At 42.0% G+C, this 24,374-nt stretch overlaps 1 protein-coding gene across 5 annotated transcripts; it reads right to left on the reverse strand.

Moving 5' to 3' along the window:
- Nucleotides 1–158: 158 nt before the first annotated feature.
- LOC124043467 (mothers against decapentaplegic homolog 4-like) lies at nt 159–24,127 on the reverse strand. Of its 5 annotated transcripts, none has more exons than XM_046362084.1 (12): nt 23,841–24,127; nt 19,340–19,580; nt 13,001–13,175; nt 12,092–12,115; nt 11,150–11,392; nt 10,620–10,793; nt 10,110–10,232; nt 8,733–8,786; nt 6,905–7,088; nt 6,409–6,577; nt 6,134–6,272; nt 159–4,374 (listed from the first exon to the last, which is right to left on the reverse strand). In XM_046362084.1, the coding sequence occupies exons 2-12, from the start codon at nt 19,574–19,576 to the stop codon at nt 4,163–4,165; spliced, it is 1,734 nt and encodes a 577-aa protein (XP_046218040.1). In that variant the 5' UTR covers nt 19,577–19,580; nt 23,841–24,127; the 3' UTR covers nt 159–4,162. The 5 variants fall into 5 exon arrangements, with proteins under 5 accessions (XP_046218040.1, XP_046218039.1, XP_046218041.1 ...); XM_046362083.1 differs by having other exon boundaries at nt 10,128–10,232; nt 10,566–10,793; nt 11,150–11,371; nt 23,841–24,126; XM_046362085.1 differs by having other exon boundaries at nt 10,128–10,232; nt 23,841–24,126.
- Nucleotides 24,128–24,374: the final 247 nt, after the last annotated feature.

A 24,374-nucleotide genomic window follows, 5' to 3' on the forward strand; every position in this document is an offset into this window, starting at 1 on the left:
TTATCAGAAACTTTAACTCTGCCTCAGAGCAGTTTCCTCTTCCAAATGTTTCCCACTGTAGATGAACATTTCAGAATTTGTACCCTAAGGACTTGAATACTGGAACTAAATTAACATGAAAAGTCAAACAGTGTCAAAAAGACAAAAAAAAGTTTGTATTAAAATGACAATGCTGTATTTTTATTTCACTTTGGTGTACAGTCAACATTACAAGAGCAGCATGTCTTTTTACAATAAAATAATTACAATTACAACAATAATAGAAATAACAATACCATAAAATAGCCAAATTGAGTAATTTCACACTTGATAACATATTGTCTATTATATTTTCTGTTTTAAAACTAAATAGATAATTTATGTATGGAATGATGTATGATTCCTGTTGAGTGACCATCATCTCACTCACGTTCTCTTTGGTGACAGGTATCAGTTTGAATGTGGTCAAATGCAGAGGAACATGACATGGGTCTCAATTAGGGTTGCAAAGGGAGGGTATATTACTGGAAACTTTCAAAGTTTACCAGTAAACTACCAGAATGTTGGTATCTTTCAAGAATTTTCTGTAATCTATCAAAATACATCTAGTGGCCCTTTTTGGTACCTCGTAATTACCTCTGGCACTCTGTGTGGCTTTATCACAGGTAAAATATCAAATAGAATGCCAAAGCTGTAAAACATTATCCTAAATATAAACCATCAACTTAGTGAATACCACTGATATTTAGTATTATGGTTTCAGCATGAAATAGACTTGTTTAATTTTTACTATGTCAATATGTATTTGTTGTCAATGTTTTGGCATCAAATCGGTGGCAGTTGTGAAAAAGTCAATAGTTGGAAGAGTTGCAGAGTTAAATCAAAATAATGGCTTTGTTGATTAGATGCTTTTTCATTAATTAGGATATTTCCTGTTTAATTATATGGTCTATCTACTACAAACTCATGGACAATATGGACACAGGTTTAAAAAAATGAATACTATTTATGAATACATTTTTTTTAAGTCATTCAAGTATAAATTACCAAAGTTAAGATAAATTGCCACAGACTTTCTGTTAATTACCTAAATTACTGAAGATTCTGGTAACTTTGGAAAACTACCGGTAGCTTTGCAACCCTAGTCTCAATGGTTAAAGCACTGGTTGATGGGAGATATAGCACTACGATAAGCAGAGCCATAGATGGAGCAACAATAGTTTTAAACCTCTCTTCATCCCTGAATACATAACACTCCCAGACACATGCTGAGCCCAAGTGACAAATAATGAAATCAACTGTGACAAACGTGTGTGGAGTGCATGGGCAGTTTCTAGGGGCAGCAAGTTTTCCAATTCATATTAGACACCTTAGTAACATAATTGTTCAGTAAGGCTAAACAACACAACAATGGCTATATGGATATTTGGGGTATAACTGTCAAACAGTATTAATCCAATACCAGCCTGATACAATAATAAAGTGGTATGTAATAATACCTACAATGGGGCTGTAACACAGTACCTGAGGGAACCACTAGATGTCGGTCTCAATCTAACTCAGGGGCTGTTGAGCTCAACACTTTCACTTCTTATTGCTTTACTGCCCGAATTGATCAGCAAAACTCAGTGGCATGTACAAACACTTGATCTATGTTATTTTTCATTCCTCCCCAACCAACACACTCAACAGAAGGGATAAAACTATCGAGATGACAACCAGTATATAATGGTACTGTATATCTACAAAGGAAGACAAAGTGTAGTTTGTGTGTTACAATCCAGTGTGAGGTGTATCATCTACTTTGACTAAAACTAAAGGCACTAATCACAAACAGTGAGTATAAATGGCTGTTCACTTTAAAGCAGTTGTGTTAAATGACAACAATTACATGGAGGCTTACTTCTATCTTCAACATAACCGGAGCCACCTTTTTCAACTCTGCAGTGAGGCTTCTCTTTCAACAAAATATCTAGTATTACTGAATAAACTACCACTAAAATTGTTGAATAGAATCGTTGAATAGACTCTTTCAACTACAGATTTTAAAAGAGCTATTTAGATTCTCCCAAAACAGCGAGAACACCTTTTTGACCTTGACCATTGTTGCCAACATGTAGGCTTAGTAGAAATCCCACTCTGACTGGAGGAGTAAATAGTCATGCTTTGGAGAGGCCCCACTTAAGAATGACATAAACCCTGGCGTCTGAAGTACATTCCTAAACAGCTTGATTAGGAGAACGGAAAGGCACAGGTATCAAATGCACCAGAGCACAGGAAGGAGCAAATAAAAGCACTCATGTTCCTGTCCCTGGATTGGGTGATGTTTTGCATTCAGTCCAGGCACTTCAACCCAAAATCATGAAGCCAAGCCTACTTTCTACTACTGTAGAAAATGTGTTACGTCTTATATGATTAGCTTTCATATCGTATCACACATCAATGTTAGAACATCAGTCATAACTTCAATTCAGTAGGCTTCAGGTTGATTGTTACCAACACTAGGGTACCTGATTTAAATGAATGCAAAAAAGTGAAGATACATTTTATGTTTATCAAAAGTGACCTAAGTCACTGTATAAGTGATATTATTCTGGACTAACTTAAATTGACTGAGAATGAATCATTCTATCCAAAAGTGGGACATCCTATTAATGACATTTGAAAACGTTGTGTTGGGTCTCTACTCAAAATATTATTCCCACGAGTCACGGGATTTAAGATTTGAAATCTGAGCAACTACTGTATTACAGCCTGGATTGTGTCTTGGTGTTCCCCAAGGCTCCATTGAGGGTCCACTCCATATTCCATTTTATATTGATTTGGTGATACAGGCATAATGTGATATGAGGCTGTAAGGGGGAACTTACAAGAGGAGAAAATGCTGAGAGTCTGAGGTTTTGGCTGAAAGACAAACTGTGGGTTTACATGAGGTATTATCATGAGGTATTCTGGCTTTGGTGAGTTCCACCATATGGCAAACTGTTTGGTTACATACACTGTACTGCTTCATCACAAATACAAACACCACTTTTAAAGCTGACATTTTTGGGCTTTTTTCTCTCCATCTTTTGGTAAGAAAATAAATTAGCTTGAGAAAGGTGCCCTGTACTATTACAGGGCTAACAATGTTGACAATGACTAACTATGTGATTTGAGATCCACACACAGGAGAACACAACACAAGCACAGATATGACAAAAGGTTGGCTGGCTAGGTTCATTAGAACGCTGGTTCCATCACTCTGGTGTTCTTCCAAGGTCCCAAGCCATTTTGGTTCTGTGACCCAAGTTTTGGTCTGGATTTGCCAAAAACTCTGTAAATCTTCTCGGTTAACCTTAGAATCCACATCTGATTTTTTTTTGTGTGAGATGTGTGTGTGACCAGGTCATTTTATTAATGAGTTATTTGGATCAAGTTCTTTAATCCTCCTGGGTTTGGGTCATCTCTGGATTTCTGACCTGTGTGTGTGTGTGTGTGTGTGTGTGTGTGTGTGTGTGTGTGTGTGTGTGTGTGTGTGTGTGTGTGTGTGTGTATAAGCAGGAAATAAGAAAGTGTGGATTGTGTGTGCATTTGAGGAGTACCAAAGTATATCATGTTACACATCTCTGAAACACATCCCTAGATTTCTACAGTGCATATCCATTTATGTAGAGAACAGAAGATGAATAAACATAAATTACTCAGTAGACATATTCACTAAAGTTACCTGATTATACTATAATAAAGAACCTCTATGAAAGGTAATTCAGGGGTCTGGGCTGCTTTATAGTGTTCGTGTTTAGCATGTGGGAGCTGTGCAAAAACAATGAATGTTCACAAAATATTGAAAGTATGTTAAGGACATCAGTAGCTTTATGTCTGCATGCCAACAGACATGTGGTTTGGTTAGTGGTTGCATGGCCATGTGGGAGACCGTACAAGGTGTTAAGAAGTGTGCAGTGATTGTTGGCTGCTTAAGTGTGTGTCTGTGTGTGACGGAGAGATTGATGTTAGCCTTTGTAGGGCTTTGTGTGGCTCTAGATTGTGTGCGTTAAATAGAAAGAAAACATGCATGTGCCTGTATGTGGTTCTATCTGCATGTATCGGTCTATATGTATCATCAAGAGGGGGGAAATCAGTGTGTGTATGATTGTACGTTTTAACCCAGTATGGATTTTTAACTGGTCATCTTTCCTTCCACTCAGTTAGCGGGTCCTGGGTCAGCCAAGGGCATGGTGTGTAGTACCTCATCCAGCAGCTGCAGAGCCCGGTGCAGGTGTACCTCCACCCAACAGGGGGTATGTTTGATGCTCTGCCGGGGGTAGTCGGGCCCCCAACCCTTCACAAAGCTAAGCCGCAAAATACACAGCCTCCGGAGATCATCTACACCTATCCCCGCTGCAGCAGAAAGACCTGGAAGAAAGAGGAAGTGAGGTATCAGGGATAGGCATTTGAAAGGATTTCACTATTAGAATAATAGTTGAAATACATGTTTTTTTAAGAAAACCCTTATATATTTTTTACTTCAATGGGGAGTTGCTCGCATGACTCGGGAGGGAGCCGGTGCGCTACGCTACACTCTTAGAAAAAAGGTTTCCAAAAGGGTTCTTCGGCTGTCCACATAGGATAACCCTTTTTGGTTCCAGGTAGAACTCTTTTGGGTTCCATGTAAAACCCTCTGGGGAAAGTGTTCAACATGGAACCCAATAGCGTTCTGCAAATGGTTCTCCTATGGGGACAGCCAAAGAACCCTTTTAGGTTCTAGATAGCACCTTTTTAAAGTGCATGCTTGTTTCAGCAGTAGGGTGGGGGAGCGGAAGAGGAGCAGGGGCTGGTGTGTGTGACAATCTGTGTGGCACAGAGGGAGAGGGAGAGAGAAAAGTAGCCAAACCGACTAGCGCTGGATAGAAAAACTTATTGCTTTCATAGGTTCCTATCAATCCATCTGGTAGTGCCTGTTTTGACTGCATCAAATCAATGTAAAGAATCTAGCTAGCTACTGTAGCCTGCTAAGTTAGCCAGCCAGCTAGCTAATGTAGCAAGGCTAACTGAGGCTATTTTGCTGAGCTGATCTTCATTCATATTAAACAACAGCCTACCTGTTGGTTGATCATTGTAGCCTTCTCATTTAGTCAACGTAATTCCATAATTGTAATTCCATTTTGCATTGGTTATAAATCTCCCACTTCACTTGATACACATGGAGCCTCTGACTGTAGAGCCAACAACAAGTTACACTTGTCACCTGTATGGCTATAAGGTATGCCTTTTTATGGCGCACGTCATAAAAACTACATTCAAAAGTTTTATAAAATTAAGAATTGAAAATGTCATGGTATATCCTTCTGTGTAGCAATGTCACATATAATCGTATTTAATTGAGAAAGCCTTCATAGTTAAAATGAATCTATATATTTTGTATTAAAAAAATGCATACTCTCTCAAGTAATCAAACACTAACTGTTTGGATATTGAAATATTTTAATAATCATGCCCATCCCTATGAGGTATACACTGAGTATACAAACATTAAGAGATAGACTGACCAGGTAAATCCAGGTGAAAGCTATGATCCCTTATTGATGTCACTTGTTAAATCCACTTCAAATCAGACTAGATGAAGGGGAGGAGACAGGTTAAAGAAGGATTTTTAAGCATTGAAACAATTGAGACATGGATTGTGTATGTGTGCCATTCAAAGGGTGAACGGGCAAGACAAAAGTTTTAAGTGCCTTTGAACGGGGTATGGTAGTAGGTGCCAGGCTCACCGGTTTCTCAAGAACTGCAACGCTGATGGGTTTTTCACACTCAACAGTTTCCCTTGTGTATAAAGAATGGTCCACCACCCGAAGGGCATTCAGCCAATTTAACCAAACTGTGGGAAGCATTGGGGTCAACATGGGACGGCATTCTTGTGGAATGCTTTTGACAGCTTGTAGAGTCCATGCCCCGACTAATTGAGGCTGTTAAATGGGACAAAAGGAGTGCGGGTGCAACTCCATATTAGGAAGGTGTTCCTAATGTTTGGTATAGTCAGTGGTGTCCCACAGGGGTCAATACTTGGACCCATTGTCATTCAACAGAGGTTATAAATTCACAATAGCCTAATGGAAAAATGTAAATAAAAGACACTAAGGCTGTGCATATCTCATACACTGTACATTGTACTTACTGACTGCAGGGGCAATGCCTCCAACACTGCCTGGCCCGGGGATGTTGCCGGCCACGGCAGCAGCCTGAGCTGCTGCTGCTGCCTGTGCTGTAGCTGCTTGCTGCTGCATCTGCCTGTGACACTGTCTCAGGTCAAACACCTACAGGGGAGAGAACAGTCTGATGTCAGAACACCTACAGAGAGTCATCAGTGTCCAGTGAAATTCCAATAGGAAGAGGATATCAAGAGGTCAAACAACTGCAAAGAGAACAGACGAAAGTCATTGTGTTCCTCACCTTGATGTAGGCGCCGGGGTAGATCTTGTGTACTGCGTCGCCTGGTGCTCTGCCTGCCTCTCGGTCCAGGTAGTAGCTCTGCACGAACACGGCATGGTCGCTCATACAGCGCATCCACACATCTCCCTCGCCACGACACTCCAGCTGCACTCCTTTACCTATGTGCAACCTGTGAGAGAGAGGGAGAGATGAAGATGATGAGTACAAGTGAATATAAGTTGTATTAAAGTGTTATATTTCAGTCAATAAAATAAGTTGCATTTTGCTAGAGTGGGCCTTCTGTCACTGGTACAAACAGATAGAGACAAGGCATGGCATGATTATGAACGAGAGATATACACCTATTCATAGTTTGCAAAAAGGCATAGATGTACCAATCAACATTTCTGAGCCAAAAGAACACAGACACATATAAAAACATACAAAATAGATATTTGTGGCAAGGTAAGAACTAGCATGCTCATTGATATAGAGATGGCATTAGAGGAGCACAGACCTGGCTCTTTCGCTGGAGTCGGTGCGGTGGACGTTGCTGAGCTGGCCCAGACAGAAGCGGTCGCCCCCTGATGGGTCCACGTAGCCGTCCACCGTCACCACCGGGCAGCTGGCCGGCACCTTGAACATCTCCCCCACCTGGACATCCATCTCAAAGTAGGAGATGGAGCACCAGAACTCTGGTCCTGCACACAGACAAAGATGTGGATAGCAGAATGTTTGTGCATCTATACATATACATACAGTGCATTTGGAAAGAATTCAACCCCTTGACTTTTTATACATTTTGTTAAGTTATAGCCTTATTCTAAAATGTATTAAATTGTTTTTTCCCCTTGTCAGTCTACACACAATACCCCAAATGACAAAGCAAAAACAGGTTTTTAGAAATGTTTGCAAATTTACAAAAAAATGTAAAAATGAATTATCACATTTACATAAGCATTCTTACCCTTTAATCAGTACTTTGTTGAAGCACCTTTGACAGTGATTACAGTCTTGAGGTTTCTTGTGTATGACGCTACAAGCTTGGCACACCTGTATTTGGAGAGTTTCTCCCATTCTTCTCTGCAGTTCCCCTCAAGCTCTGTCAGGTTGAATGGGGAGCATCGCTGCATAGCTATTTTCAGGTCTCTCCAGAGATGTTTGAGGGTTCTCCCGAAGCCACTCCTGTGTTGTCTTGGTTGTGTGCTTAGGTTCGTTGTCCTGTTTGTTAGAAGGTGAAGCTGCCCCCTAGTCTGAGGTCCTGAGCGTTCTGGAGCAAGGTTTCATCAGGGATCTCTCTGTACTTTACTCCGTTCATCTTCCCCTCGATCCTGATCCTCGATCTAGTCTCCCAGTCCCTGCCTCTGAAAAACATTCCCACAGATGATGCTGCCATCACCATACTTCACCATAGGGATGGTGCCAGGTTTCCTCCAGATGTGACGCTTGGCATTCAAGCCAAATAGTTCAATCTTGGTTTCATCGTACCAGAGAATCTTGTTTCTCATGGTCTGAGAGTCCTTTAGGTGCTTTTAGCAAACTCCAAGCCAGCTGTCATGTGCCTTTTTACTGAGAAGTGGATTCTGTTTGTCCACTCCACCAAAAAGGCTTGATTGGTGGAGTGCTGCAGAGATGGTTGTCCTTCCGGAAGGTTCTCCCAACCTTACAGAGGAACTCTGGAGCTCTGTCAGAGGGACCATCAGGTTTTTGGTCACCACCCTGACCAAGACCCATATCCCCCGATCGCTCAGTTTGGCGTGGGCAGCCAGCTTTAGGAAGAGTCTTGGTGGTTCCAAACTTCTTCCATTTAAGAATGATGGAGGCCAATGTGTTCTTGGGGACCTTCATTGCTGCAGACATTTTTTGTACCTTTCCCCAGATCTGTGCATCGACACAATCCTGTCTCTGAGCTTTATTAACAATTCCTTCGACCTCATGGCTTGGTTTTTGCTCTGACATGCACTGTCAATTGTGGGACCTTATATAGACAGGTGTGTTCCTTTCCAAATCATGTCCAATTAATTCCATTTACCACAGGTGGACTCCAATCAAGTTGTAGAAACATCTCAAGGATGATCAATGGAAACAGGATGCACCTGAGCTCAATTTCGAGGCTTATAGCAAAGGGTCTGAATACTTATGTAAATAAGGTATTTCTGTTTATTACTTTTAATACATTTGCAAAAAAAATCAAAAAACGGTTTTCGCTTTGTCATTAAGCGGTATTGTGTGTAGATTGATGAGGGAATAGATTTATTTAAATCAATTTCAGAATAAGGCTATAACGTAACAAAATGATTCAACAGGTCTGAATACCTCCCGACCGTGTGTATGTGTTGTCTTACCTGGATGATTGGACACAGGGGGAGGAAATGAAGCCGAGCCATGATGCTGAGACCCTAAAAGGTGAACAAATAAAAGATGTAGATTACGACACAGGTTACCAAACATACCAAACATACACTATTCCTAGGGCTGGGCGGTGTACCATATTTTACGATTACGTTATTGATGCCTGGAGTCATTTGGGTTTTTACTGCTAATCAGCATACCACCCTTCATCCCACTGCACGGTTGCCTCTGAAGCTAAGTAGGGTTGGTCCTGGTCGGTCCCTGGATGGGAGACCAAATGCTGCTAGAAGTGATGTTGGAGGGCCAGTAGGAGGCATTCCTTTCTTTTGGTCTAAAAAAATATCTCAATGCCCCAGGGCAGTGATTGGGGACATTGCCCTGTGTATGGTGCTGTCTTTCAGAGGTGTCCTGACTCAATGTGGTCACTAAAGATCCCATGGCACTTATCGTAAGAGTAAGGGTGTTAACACTGGTATCTTGGCTGAATTCCCAATCTGGCCATAAAATTATCCCCAGCTTCTAAATGGCTCATTCATCCCCCTTTCTCTCCCCTGTAACTATTCCCCAGGTTGTTGCTGTAAATGAGAATATGTTCTCAGTCAACTTAGTTAGCTAGCTACCTAACAAACACATTTATTGAGTCAACAATATCTTCTAAATCAAAGAAGAATATGCGAAGCATGAATATGTTAGCTACATGAAGTAGCTATGAGAAAACATGAAATGTTACCAAAGAGTATAGGGTCCCCTAGGAAACACTTAACAACACTTTGGTTCCTACCCTGTCACAATAACTCCTCCCTGGCATTTTCATTTGTTGTCATGTGAAACACTGTATTCAAAGTGCCCACTATTATATTTTAACAATATAATTTTAATAATCCTTCTATTTCAATGATTCCAACAGTTCACCAAAGTGTTTTGCTCTAAATGCCAGTCAAATCGCAATTTCAACATTTGGTGAAAAAATAAGGCCTAGATTGTTTACTTATATCATGCAGCCCTTTGTGGCAGTGCAGAAATTATCCCAAATGAGTGCAGGAAATGCAAAAATGTATCAATTGTTTTTGGTTGAAGTTGAATTGAACAGTATAAAACAATCAAAATGGAGAAAGACCCATTGAAATCACTTCGAATATATGTGTTGCCACCCTATGGTCACACACTACTCAGAAAGCAAATTTAAACTTTTATTATTTAAACTTTTATTATATTTTTATCCAACATAAAATACTGTCCAAAATGTAAAAAATACCAAGATATGATATTTTGGCTATAACACCCAGCCCTAACTTTTCCAAACAATATATATTTTTTAAACACCTTAGAAGACATACGGACACACTTTGGGCTTGCATACTATAACTTACTGTAACTGCCTAACTTACAGAAGTGGGTTGGATGGTGGAGAGGAGGCTGTTGGTGGCCACGCCCATTCTGTTGTTGGGGTCCTACAGGAGTGTAGGATGCTGTGCTGCTGCCTGTCCAAGTTGCTGAATTCCCCCAAAATAAATACAAGTTAACAACATGCACATCAATCTAGCAAACAATCATTTAGCATTTTTACTAATATTTTGATTTATTTTTACACTTTCTAAATATGATGATCCATCATGCCATTGAAATGAATTGTGTATTGCTCCCTGAGTGTTTGTGTGTGTGTGTGTGTGTGTGTGTGTGTGTGTGTGTGTGTGTGTGTGTGTGTGTGTGTGTGTGTGTGTGTGTGTGTGTGTGTGTGTGTGTGTGTGTGTGTGTGTGTGTGTGTGTGTGTGTGTGTGTGTGTGTGTGTGTGTGTGTGTGTGTGAGAACCATATGGCAGTACTAACTGTGGAACGCAGCCTGTGTCTGTGTGTGTTTGGAGCTGTTGTATCCATTCTGACCAGACGGGAGCTGGGGTGGCTGGGGGGTGTGTGGTGGCCCATGTGGTAGCCCGTGTGTTGGGGTGGAGGGGGGCGGCGTGGGGGTTATAGGGGTCATGACCTGACCCTGCGGAGAGGCGATCTGTAGGAGCCCCTCACTGTGACCTCCCTGGAGAGTCAGCATAGAGCCGGGCACTAGAGAAAGAGGAAGACAGAAAGAGAGACAGAGAGACAGAGAGAGAGACACACAAGAAGAGCTACCAGGTTGTTTTCAATATCAATAGGTAGGCAGAAGTCGATAAACAAATGTCAGATAACGGGATTACGTAGTAACACCCTTAGAAACAAAAATATAACCCTTGTGGACATCTTTGGTGACACCTACCAAACAATCCCCTAAGCTTTATTAAAATATCACCTTAGGGAGCAGCAAAACAGGAGCGGATATTCAATTTTTCTCTATGTATTGGAACTGATTTTTGTCTAGTTTCTGTTATTATGTTGGATGTGCGTATAACTCCCTCCATTCATTAAACAACTATCGGTTTTACCTGTGGGCGAGAGGGGCATGTTGGGGTAGAGGGTGATGGGCGGAGGTGCGCACTGCGGTTCCGGCGGGAGCTGCAGAGGCGGGAGGGGCTGGCCGTAGTGGTCGGGAGGCGGTAGCTTAAGCGCCCCTGGGTGGGGGTGGTCCGATGGGGACATGCCTAGTGGCATATCCATCTGGATACAGTCATGAATGTACTCCTCTTTGATCAACCTCCCAGGGGGACCTAGAGGAGAGAGGGAGAGGGCTACCAACAACATGGTATAACATTGTCATTAGTTTCAAGTTTTATTAGGCGTATGTAGGGGATACACATGGTATACACCGTCCAACGAAATGCTAACTTGCAGGTTCCATCTCGTCAATGCAACTATAATAAGAAATAATTAAAGATGATAATACGACCATGAAGTAAATGGCTCAGTAGAATAAACATTTTAGCATAAGAATAACATGAACCGTGTGTGTGCAATGAATTAGCCATCTGTATTAACAGGTTTAAAACCTGTTTTACAGTATTACCACCTGTGTGAAATGCATTGTGAACGCATTTAAGCAATTATAAAACATTAAGTTAAATGCTTTGTAATGAATGCAAGTCATTTTTGTCTAGGAAACTATAAAGAATTGATTAATGCAGAAACAGTCTGGCATCCAGGCCAGTGAGGCACGAGCGAACCTCAATAGTACTCTTTTCACACTATTGTGCCAAGTCGAACCGTTGAGTACTGGCTTGGATATCTTTTTTTTCACATTGTCCTTTCCAGCAACTATGGTGGATGCTTAACCAGACCAGTGCAGTGCAGCTAGGCTCAGTAGTGTGAGAAGGGTATAGGAATGAAAGGAAAGAGGAATGTTTGGTCATCTGATACCATCAGCAAAGTATAATACTGTTATACTTAACATGCCTGCAGTAAGTTCGTTCGTGCTGTGATAAGACACTCACCTGTATTTTGAAGACTGAGACCAACTTTGAAAGAGAACAAAAGAAAGAGGGGCAAAGAAAGAAAGGAGAGAATAAGAGACAGAGAATGCTTATCATTTGTAGTTAAGTTACATTGTGGTGAAGTCAAACTATCATTCACGTAAACCATTTTATGTGAGTAAAGTACATGTTGGATAAAAATGTCATGACAGGCCTGACGGAAACAGCAAAAATCTTTCTGTGTCAGTAAAATGTATTTCGTGAGAAATGGCAGTGAAAACGCCTTGATATAATAACCATCATATCAAAGTAAACTTGGGAGTCACGCAATGATGTTGGTTGGTCTTCCCAATACGACTCGGGAAAGCTTGCAGTTTGTTAGGCAACACATGAAATAAGTGATGATGAACTTCACAGGGAGGTGAAAGTACACGTTGATGAGGTTGATGCGCTTTTCCAATAAATATTCAGGGTCTAATTCTGGTTACATTATGATCGATGCTTGGCTGCCGTTTGACAAATCTAAAATCTTGCCCTTATCCATAATAATCTCATCATGTAGGTAACCTAACCGTGACTGTATCTGCGAGCTGATGGCTAGAGCACATGTACCAAGACCCGAGCAGGCACATTAGATTACTATTACGCAACTTCTTTGGGAGAAAACCATCAATAGTACTGAAAATGCGATGGAAACTTTTTTTTTAAATGTTTGGTGCATTACATCATCACGCACAGTTTTTTATCCACAGAAAGTCAATTTGACTGAAACATCTCTAGTGGGAAAATGTGCATATTGTTTTTCTGCGGATTTTAATTTTTGGAATGTTATGACAGGAAACATAGTATTTACATATCATAAACACCTGTACCATTAGACATTACGCGATATGTGGTGAACTGTCCCTTTAAGCTGTTGAGCAGACCTACCAATGCCGGGAGAAACCACTCTCTCGTAGTGGTAGGGGTTGACACACACATTGTCATATTTGAGGTCGAAAGCGTATTGGCAGAATTTGACGTGCTTTAGCTCATTCTTGTGCAGGTCTGGCCAGCGCCATAGTCGAGCGTAAATCACATGGGGGAAGCCTTTCCTCCCTGCAACCTGGAGATAAAGAAAAAAAGGTTGATAGGGGGAGAGAAAGAGAGGGGGTGAGAGAGAGAGAGTGGGGGGGTGAGAGAAAGAGAGGGGGTGAGAGAGGGTGGGGGGACGAGAGAAAGAGAGGGGGAGAGAGAGAAAGAGAGGGGGTGAGAGAGAGGGTGGGGGGCGAGAGAAAGAGAGGGGGTGAGAGAGAGGGGGTGTGAGAGAGGGTGGGGGGTGAGAGAAAGAGAGTTGGTGAGGGAGAGAGGGGGTGAGAGAGGGTGGGGGGCGAGAGAAAGAGAGGGGGTGAAAGAGAGGGGGTGAGAGAGGGTGGGGGGGAGAGAAAGAGAGGGGGTGAGAGAGAGAGGGTGGGCGAAAAAGTGTTAGAGATACATAGAGATACATGGCCCTATTCAGTCAAAATTAGTATATGGGTTTATCTTAAATCTCTTAACTGGGTTAGAATTTTAAGAGGCTGTGCAGTCAAAATGTGATTTTACTTTTTAAAATTATATTTCTACACTATAAGGTTGAAATTATGATAATGTCATTTTTTTATGCCTTGAATTTAAGCCTTTTCAGATGGGATGGAGTTTTTTGCCCACATCATGACATCACAATCTGATTATTCTTACCAATGACCAGTCATCTTTTATTTGCATATGCATCCTCCTACTTTGAAGGGGGAAGTGGGGTAGGATCTAGGGCAGGGGTCTCCAACCCTGTTACTGGAGAACTACCCTGCTGTAGGTTTCGCTCCAACCCCAGTTGTAATTAACCTGATTCATCTTTTCAAACAGCGAACAAAGTACAAAGTTAACAATATATGTTAGATTTTAGATTCATCAAAGTAGGCTCCCTTTGCCTTGATGACAGCTTTGCACATGGTTGGCATTCTCTCAACCAGCTTCACCTGGAATGCTTTTCCAACAGACTTGAAAGATTTCCCAGATATGCAAAGCACTTGTTGGCTGCTTTTTTATTTTACCTTTAGTTAACCATGTAGGCAGATTGAGAACAAGTTCTCATTTACAACTGCGACCTGGCTAAGATAAAGAAAATCAGTGCGAGAAAAACAACCCAGAGTTACACATTAACAAACGTACAGTCAATAACACAATAGAAAAATCTATGTACAGTGTGTGCAAATGTAGAAGTAAGGAGTAAGGAGGTAAGGCAATAAATAGGCCATAGAGGCGAAATATTTACAATTTAGCATTAACACTGGAGTGATAGATGTGCAGATGAAGATGTGCAAGTAGAGATACTGAGGTGCAAAAGAGCAAGAGGATAAATAACAATATGGGGATGAGGTAGGTAGTTGGGTGTGCTAATTACAGATTGGCTGTGTACAGGTATAATGATCGGTAAGCTGCTCTGACAGCTGATGCTTAAAGTTAGAGAGGGAGATATAAGATGCCAGCTTCAGTGATATTTGCAATTTGTTCCAGTCATTGGCAGCAGAAAACTGGAAGGAAAGACGGCCAAAGGAAGTGTTGGCTTTGGGAAAGACCAGTGAAATATACAGTTGAATTAAGACGTTTACATACACTTAGGTTGGAGTCATTAAAACTTGTTTTTCAACCACACATTTCTTGTTAACAAACTATAGTTTTGGCAAGTCGGTTAGGACATCTACTTTGTGCATGACAATTCATTTTTCCAACAATTGTTTACAGACAGATTATTTCACTTATAATTCACTGTATCACAATTCTAGTGGGTCAGAAGTTTGCATACACTAATTTGACTGTGCCTTTAAACAGCTTGGAAAATTCCAGAAAATTATGTCATGGATTTTGAAGCCTCTGATAGGCTAATTGACATCATTTGAGTCAATTGGAGGTGTACATGTGGATGTGTATTTCAAGGCCTACCTTCAAACTCAGTGCCTCTTTACTTGACATCATGGGAAAATCAAAAGAAATCAGCCAAGACCTCCACAAGTCTGGCTCATCCTTGGGAGCAATTTCCAAACGCCTGAAGGTACCACGTTCATCTGTACAAACAATGGTATGCAAGTACAAACACCATGGGACCACGCAGCAGCCATACCGCTCAGGAAGGAGACTCGTTCTGTCTCTTGAATGTACTCAAATCTACCCCAGAACAAGGAGCAAAGGACCTTATGAAGATGCTGGAGGAAACGGGTACAAAAGTATCTATATCCACAGTAAAACGAGTCCAATATCGACATAACCTGAAAGACCGCTCAATAAGGAAGAATCCACTGCTCCAAAACAGCCATAAAAAATCCAGACTACGGTTTGCAACCCCACATGGGGGACAAAGAAAGTACTTTTTGGAGAAATGTCTTCTGGTCTGATGAAACAAAAATAGAACTGTTTGGCCATAATGACTATCGTTATGTTTGGAGGAAAAAATGGGAGGTTTGCAAGCCGAAGAACACCATCCCAACCGTGAAACACTGGGTGGCAGGATCATGTTGTGGGGGTGCTTTGCTGCAGGAGGGACTGGGGCACTTCACAAAATAGATGGCATCATGAGGTGGGAAAATTATGTGGAAATATTGAAGCAACATCAAGATATCAGTCAGGAAGTTAAAGCTTGGTTGCAAATGGGTCTTCCAAATGGACAATGACCCCAAGCATACTTCCAAAGTTGTGGCAAAATAAGGACAACAGTCAACGTATTAGAGTGGCCATCACAAAGCCCTGACCTCAATCCTATAAAAAAAATTGGGGGAAGAACTGAAAAAGTGTGTGTGGGTAAGGAGGCCTAAAAACCTGACACCGTTACACCAGCTCTGTCAGGAGGAATGGGCCAACATTCACCCAACTTATTGTGGGAAGCTTGTGGAAGGCTACCCGAAACGTTTGACCCAAGTTAAACAATTTAAAGGCAATGCTACAAAATACTAATTGAGTGTATGTAAACTTCTGACCCACTGGGAATGTGATGAAAGAAATAAAAGCTGAAATAAATCATTCTCTCTACTATTATTCTGACATTTCACATTCTCAAAATAAAGTGGTGATTCTAACTGACCTAAAACAGGGAATTTTTACTACGATTAAATTTCAGGAATTGTGGAAAACTTAGTTTAAATGTATTTGGCTAATTAGTATGTAAACTTCCGACTTCAACTGTATGTTCCAATGGCACGTTGTGTTAGCTAATCCAAGTTAATAATTTTAAAATGCAAATTGATCATTAAAAAACCCTTTACAATTATGTTAGCACAGCTGAAAACTGTTGTTCTGATTAAAGAAGCAATACAACTTTCCTTCTTCAGACTAGTTGAGTATCTGGAGCATCAGCATTTGTGGGCTCAAAAATTAAGGCTATTCCATCTGAGAAATTAAGGCTATTCCATGCGAGAAATTGCCAAGAAACTGAAGATGTCCCTTCACAGTACAGCGCAAACTGGCTCTAACCTGAATAGAAATAGGAGTGGGAGGCCCCGGTGCACAACTGAGCAAGAGGACAAGTACATTAAAGTGTCTAGTTTGATAAACAGACGCCTCACAAGTCCTCAACTGGCAGCTTCATTAAATAGGACCAGCAAAACACCAATCTTAACGTCAACAGTGAAGACTCCGGGATGCTGGCATTCTAGGCAGAGTTCCTCTGTCCAGTGTCTGTGTTCTTTTGCCCACCTTAATCTTTTCTTTTTATTGGCCAGTGTGAGATAAGGCGTTTTCTTTGCAACTCTGCCTAGAAGGCCAGCATCCCGGAGTCGCCTCTTCACTGTTGACGTTGAGGCTGGTGTTTTGCTGGTACTATTTAATGAAGCTGCCAGTTGAGGACTTGTGGCGTCTGTTTCTCAAACTAGACACTCTAATGTACTTGTCCTCTTTCTGCGTGACCCCAAACTTATGAACGGTAGTGTATATTACCGTGAGCACTCCCATGGTAGTCTAATTAAGCAATAAGGCTTGGTGGGTGTGGTATATGGCCAATATACCATGGCTAAGGGCTGTTATTATGCACGATGCAAAGCGGAGTGCCTGGCCACAGCCCTTAGCTGTGGTATATTGGCTACATACCACAAACCCCCAAGGTGCCTTATTGCTATTATAAACTGGTTACCAACGTAATTAGAGTAGGAAAAACAAATGTTTTGTCATACCCGGTCTGATGTACCACGGCTGTCACCCAATCAGCATTCATGGTTCAAACCACCCAGTTTATAATTGTTTTGATAGAGAACTTTTCAGGCCACCTCCAAGAGTCAATATATAATTTGCAATCTGCACTAAGTCTAATGTAGTATGTAATGATGTCACTTTTGCTCTGCTCATACATCTGCTGGTGTCAATACTGTTTTGACTGTACCTGGAGCATTCTGGAAGCAGGGAGATTATGTGTGAAAATAGGGGTGGAGAGTGAGTTTGTACAGTATTTAATGTGTTTGCGTGTGTGCCTGCGTGCATTCATGCATGCATGTTTGTGTGATGGAAAGAGAGAGAGAAAGCGAGACAGAACGGGAGAGTGGGTGACAGAAAGAGAGGATATGGATCTACATGTGACTGTGAGCAAAGTCCTTAGACATTTGAAGCCTGATCTAGTCTACAGCTATGTCTATACAGCCCCCCCCCCCTCTCTCTCGCTCTCTCCCTCCCCCTCTTGTTGGGGAGAAGGTCACAGAAGGTGAGACATGTCTTCACTCAGCAGTTAGGATTTATTCTGCCAGGGCGTATTGAATTAATTCCCTCTCTCTAGATCCACCGCGCGCACACATACATACAGTATATATACACACACTCAAAACAGACGGCCTCAGATTAGCCCGGTCCCTTTCCTGTGTCTCAGACAAAACAACTCTAACAGCCCCTCCAGCCCTCCACTCCCTCCCGCTCTTTCTCCCCCTCCCTCTTCAGGGGGATGGGTGGGGGTTCACTGGGAACTCCCTAAAACGTTCTCTCTCTTGACATGCAAAACTTGACTGTTGTACTGGCCACCATTATTCAGGCTTCAACTGTTAAACACAAGTTTCATATTTTTTTTTATCATCACCAATAACCAAACACCCTCAACCAACATTGGATATAGGATTCTCCTTAGCAATTCTGAGGTGTTAGCTACTATTAGCAAGTATCCCTTTGTTTCACTACTATAGCACTAGCCCCATAAGCAAAACCTGGCTGTTGGCTAACACGTTTAGCATTTACTATAAGCAGTGAGATCTTCAGCTGTCAGTAACTCTATAGTGTTAGCCTCAGTGAGTACAGTCTGCTGCCTAGTAAATTTGCAGCATTAGCCACCATTAGCCAGGCTTAAGTCACTGAAACCTCATAGCATCCGCATAAACTAGCAACTCCTCATTTGACTATTGCCTTGTAGCATTAGCCAACACTGTTTCCAGGGAAAATCTATGAAAGAGTTTAGCATTTAGCTGTATCGAGGCAAAAGATTTATACATTCCATGTAGCCTATCGTCATTAAACATTTCTTATGTCTTTCAGTACAATACCTCCCACATGTGTTTGACAGCAAGTGCTTGACAGAAACCTGGGCCCAACTCTCAAAAGAGAAAACCAGGGCAACAGCTGCAAGGAACAACGTATTGAGAGGTTTCACAGTAGGCAACATATGATGTGGCATGACATTCAAAAGTTGTCAATGTATTTCTCCGTTTACTAAATTGTAGTCAAATAATCGCCTCCTCATATCGCACAGTTGTCTAATTAAATCACACTGCAAGACTACGAGGTTTACGCTATTTCTGGCACTTTTCACAATGCTCTTGCACTATGAAAATGATGCCCTAAGTCTTTCTCTGTGACATTACATGCGCATTTGAGTCATTTAGTAGATGACGTACATGATCAATCAGGGTTACGTGCATTCCTCAAGGGCACATCGGCACATTTCTCACCTAGTTGGCTCTGGGATTCAAACCAGAGACCTTTCGGTTACTGGTCCAATGCTCTTAACTGTGCTATAGGTGTCTCTCTGTATGCTATAGGTGACCCATCTGCAGGTGTCCATATACATGAATGAATACACAATAAATCATTTATACTATAGACTTTGGACAATACTTTTGCACTATAAAAATGTCTGTATTATAAATTATATATGGACACCTACAGATGGGTCATCTATAGCACACTGAGACATGTAAGTAGTGCATGTATACACTGCACAGACCTATATCACAGAGAAAGACTTGGGGCAATATTTTCATTGTGTCCCTCTCTTTTTACTACTTTATGACCCACTTGCAGGCGACCGTCTAGGGTCCTCTGGATGGTGACACACTTGCTGGGGTGCACTCCATTGGTGGTGATGGCGGTGATGAGCGAGTCCAGCTCGTCCTTCTTCTCCTTCAGCTTCTTCACCAGGCTCTCGATGGCGCGCTTGGCGAAGCCCTCATTCTCGCCGCCCTGCCGGTGGCACATGAGGCTGTGCACAATGCTCAGGCAGGCGTCATTGCTGCTGGGGGCATTCACCGACATGATCCTGCAGAGGGAGGGAGGAAGGAACGGAGAGGTCAGTGGTTGGCATAATGATAACCCTCAACATATGTCATAGCGCTTGTCATAAAGGTTCAGCTGCATGCAAACTGACACTGTCTTGACACTTGCCATTCAGTTATGTTATGTTTATGACAACATTGTGATACTGTTATAGCATACAATTGAAAATAGTGTCCCACATAAGGACTTAATAACCCATTCATAACCCATACATACTGCATTCATGAGCACAGACGTGAGTGCACACCATTGGCTCACACAGTCACACACACACAAAAGGGAGTGAAGTTGTGTATCAAGGCTTGTGCTTTGAGTTGTTATGACTTGCTTGTGTGTGTGTCATCATTCTTTACTGGCATTGTTAGTCAGCAGCGGATAACACTCAGTATCACCAAATTAATTTAAGCGTTCCAACTGGCTTCTCTCCATCTCCTCTGAAAAGAGTCCCAGGGTTGCATTCAATAAAATGTGCTTCTTCAATGTTGATTCTGATGCAGTGTCTTTGCTTACAAGCTGCTGCCCCTGGACAGGTTGCCATTGCCAACCCTCCCGGCTGGTCTCGACCAGAGAGTCTCCAAGAATTGAATCTTGGGGTATAAAGCTATTTTGGGAGATTATAGTAATGTCGTTGACTGAGATGTGAAAAATGTTAAAAGGCTTCCTATGAATACACTATTCATAATGCATTATAATCACAATTTATAATATATCATGAGCCATGGATAATGCACTCTTATGCACAAAATACATGCTAACAACTATAATCTCCCAGACTGAGCTTGATCCAACTTGGCAACCCTAGCCTCGCCTGGAGTCACCTGCCTGTGAGGGGAATCTACCTGGTACTTTAAAAAAGCCTGCCTTTAACCATTCTACAGTTTCATTTGACAGAAGTGGAAAACATGTTTGTGCTACTAGTGCAATGTGAATTGAATTAAATTGAGCCCCCCACACCCACTAACCAACATACCTCCACTACCAGGGTCGGGTTCAGGAGGCACAAAATGAAAGAGAGAGAAAAAAAACGCTTCAAAACTGAGTGAAATAGGGTGGTACTATCTGCACTTACTCTTCATATTACGTAAGCCAATTTCTCTATTGTTAGGCCAATAACCCCAAAATGTCACTATTAGGAAATCCATGGCAAAACTGCAGCCTTGCTCTGTTAATACGTGCAAGAGCTAAAATAATTCTGCAATGACGTATCTATCATAACCTGTTAACATCTACGTGGCTAAGCTGACTGGAAGTGACTCCATGTTCTCCCTCCTCTCATTATCTTAATATCTGTCAGTTTGGAAACATCCTCGCACAACAACATGGCCTCAAGCTGTGGGAGAAAGTCACAGGCTACCAGTGTGTGTATACTCAGGAAATTCATTGACACAGCTTCTTCAACGTAGAACAGCCATAAAAAGACAAACTCAGTCACCGTAACGTGAGTCACGTCAAAAAACAGCAAGTCCTACTTATAGCAAGTGATGTGTGTCTTCGTTATTCAGGATATACTGTATATGCCGGGCCTACTGAGTTGGTGTTGTAGTCTAAAGCTTATCGAGAGCAGGATAGCATTCCTTTGATAGTCCTTTTTTCAAAGCAGTCATAGGGAATGGTGCATGTCACCATCAAAAAGCCTGGTGTGTCTGTCCTCTTACACTGAACCAATCCGATAAATATCGAGGGGCAGGGGGTTATATTGGACTAAGCCAGTGTTACTGTGAAATCAATGCTCCAATAGAGATATTATGATATTATGAAAAGAGAGGATTTGGGAAAAGACTCAGCTGATAAGAAAGCTACGATGGTTTACAGTAGGTCTAACGACTGTCGATCAACCTGTCCTCAGGCTGACTATAAACCAAGCTTTAGACAGGCTCTAAATCATAAATCGAAATTCAAGAATTCAGACGTGAATCCATGCAACAGGTGACCAACAATAAGGGCATTCTGAGAAAAGAATGATAGTCTGGAGTAGAGATGTCATTCTGTGGGTATATGATAGATGTGTACTAAACTAGGGCCTACCTCACAATTAATAGATATATAACTAGCAAATTATCACTTCAACAACTAATTAATGAATGATTGCAATTCTGTTCTACACACTATTCCTGTAGGCCTACAGTACTCTCTCAGGGCTTCACCTATTTTGAAGGTAATATTTTATTAAAATGTAATATTTTAATAACAACATGAGCAAGAGCACGGTTAAGGTCCACTTATAGGCCTAAATGTATAGCATGCGGATGGGGTTACATTTAATGTGCATCTTTAGACCCTAGTAGTAAAGCTATTATAACATAATAGTATGGCCTACACTACAGAGTCTGCTGTTATGTAGCAAGTAGGGAGCATTCTGACATGTCCCTCATAAAACAGCTGATTCTGCCAATAACATTACCGATCCAGCAATGCTTACAATATATAGGCCCCTACTGCACAAATAAGATTTGCCAACTGAAGATGTACACTCACTGGACAGTCTATTAGCTACACCACCCCGTTCACAAATGTGGATTGCTCCTACAGACAATGAGTCATGTGGCTGTGGCTTGCTATATAATGCAGGCAGACAGGCATCCAGTTACTGTTTGATTGACCATTAGAACGAGCAAAACAAGTGACTTATGTGGCTTTGAAAGTGGTATGATTGTCGGTGCCAGGTGCACCGGATCCAGTATCTCAGAAACGGACGCCCTCCTGGGTTTTTCACCCATGACAATGTCTAGGGTTTACCAATAAACGGTGAAAAAATGATAATAACCATCCAGTCAGCGGCAGTCCAGTGGGCGAAAACAGCTCGTTGACGAGAGAGGTCAAAGAAGAATGGCAAGAATTGTGTAAGTTAACAGGCAGGCCACAAACAGATAAATAACTGTGTAGTACAACAGTGGTGTGCAGAACGGCATATCAGAACGCACAACTCGTCGATCCTTGTCACGGATGGGTTATTGCAGCAAGTGACCACATCACGTTACACTAGAAGCATCTAAAAACAAGAAGAGGCTCCAGTGAGCACACGATCACCAACACTGGACAATTGAGAAGTGGAATAACATTGGCTGATCCGACAAATCCCAATTGCTGTTGCGTCATGCTGATGACAGAATCAGGATTTGGCGTAAGCAGCATGAGTCTATGGCCCCATACTGCCTGATGTCAACAGTACAGGCTGTTGGCGGTGGTATACTGTTGTGGGTAATGTTTTCCTGGCACACGTTAGGTCCCTTGAGACCAATTGAGCAACGACTGAACGCCACAGTGCATCTGAACATTGTTGCTGACCAAACCCAATAGAGCATCTGGGATGAGATGGAACGGGCTGTTGGCAGCATGAATGTGCTGCCGTCCAATCTGCAACAACTGTGTGATGCCATCACATTAGCGTGGACCAACATCCCTGTGAAATGTTTGTGACACCTTGTAGAATTCATGCCCCAAATAATTAATGCTGTCCTGGAGGCAAAGGGGGGTCCAACCCGGTACTAGATGGGTGTACCTAATAAACTGGCAGGTGAATGTATGTGTCGGTTTCTGCACATGACTATGGGCTAATCTCAGGGAATGGAAAGGATCCTTACATGACAAATAAATATGCTACAACTAAAACACAGCATTGTTGGTGTGACCTTCTTGGGTGACCCTTATAATGCATTATTATATCTCAATCTGACCAATTTTCAAGGCATACATTCCCTTTTCCAGGATCTTCCGCGGAGAAGCAAACACTGCCACACCATATTTGGTCATATCGCGTCACCAAGTCTAGGCTACAGTCAACATTTTAAGAAATCCCGGTAGGGATGATAAAACGCTTGCAACGTCGTATCAATCGAATCACCCGAAAGCAGGAACTACAGTGTAACTAATTACAGTGCTACATCTAGTAGCATCTTTGAATAGAACATTAGACGTTGAGAAGATAGAGGGCAAAATGTCATATCAACTACCTTTTCGAAAAAACATCGACAGCGCAGACTACACAATCATGCAGCCAGTGAAATCACTGCTGGACCAAATCATTCGAAATAAAAGCAGCTAAAACAAGCACATCATAAAACCGAAGACAGACAGACACACTCCCCAGACATATGTCTGGTTGATAAAACTAGCGAGTAATCAAGCTATTTTGCCAGTCTGGTCCAGAAATCTCCCCCTCGGTCTCTTACTGTATTTGGTCTGCTTGGAGATTAGAGCTCGCGTGACGAGAAACCGCATAATTTGATGAATTGACTATACTTACACGTCAACCAGAGTGTATTGAGGGATTAGAAGAGAAGTAGTGGTGAATGTGTTGCACTGAGGTAGCTAGTATTCCGAATTCCCTTCCTCCCCTCCTGGGATATCTGTTTCTATCCCTATCGATATCAGCCTCTCTGTCTCCGCTCGTGCATCCTGCTAGCTCCCCCAAACCTCTCCTCGCGCTCGGTACAATAACAAAAGAGAGTAGCTATCTTGCGCGTGAGTGTCTCACCGAGCCCCAGCCAATGCGGCCTCCAGTCTCAAAGGGATGGCGGCTCTCAGCCAATAGTGATGCGGCTCTCACGGGAAAGCCCGGGTGGAGGTCTGTCTGGGTCGCGTCAAGATTGACATATCAACGCGACTGTTTTTTTTAAAGTGGCGCCGCGGAGATTACCACGCCCCTATGCCTAACCCACTCACCCCCTCCCCGACTCCACTTTGTCAGTCCTACTAATGACTGGTGTTGTAGGCTACTACAAATAGGCCTACACCCCACCCCAAATTTGATGACTATTGTATTGTTTCTTAAATCCCG

This window comes from Oncorhynchus gorbuscha, linkage group LG09 (genome assembly GCF_021184085.1).
Source record: "Oncorhynchus gorbuscha isolate QuinsamMale2020 ecotype Even-year linkage group LG09, OgorEven_v1.0, whole genome shotgun sequence".
In the NCBI taxonomy this organism is placed as follows: Eukaryota; Metazoa; Chordata; class Actinopteri; order Salmoniformes; family Salmonidae; genus Oncorhynchus; species Oncorhynchus gorbuscha.

Bases quoted from the DNA above. Each gene is read 5' to 3' on its own strand.
- LOC124043467 (XM_046362081.1), bottom strand. From the start codon at position 19,576: ATGTCGGTGAATGCCCCCAGCAGCAATGACGCCTGCCTGAGCATTGTG. The intron at 12,116-13,000 runs GTAGGTCTGCTC...TCTCTTTCAAAG, and splicing joins AGTGGTTTCTCCCGGCATTG to TTGGTCTCAGTCTTCAAAAT. The intron at 6,273-6,408 runs GTGAGGAACACA...TCTCCCCTGTAG, and splicing joins ACCCCGGCGCCTACATCAAG to GTGTTTGACCTGAGACAGTG.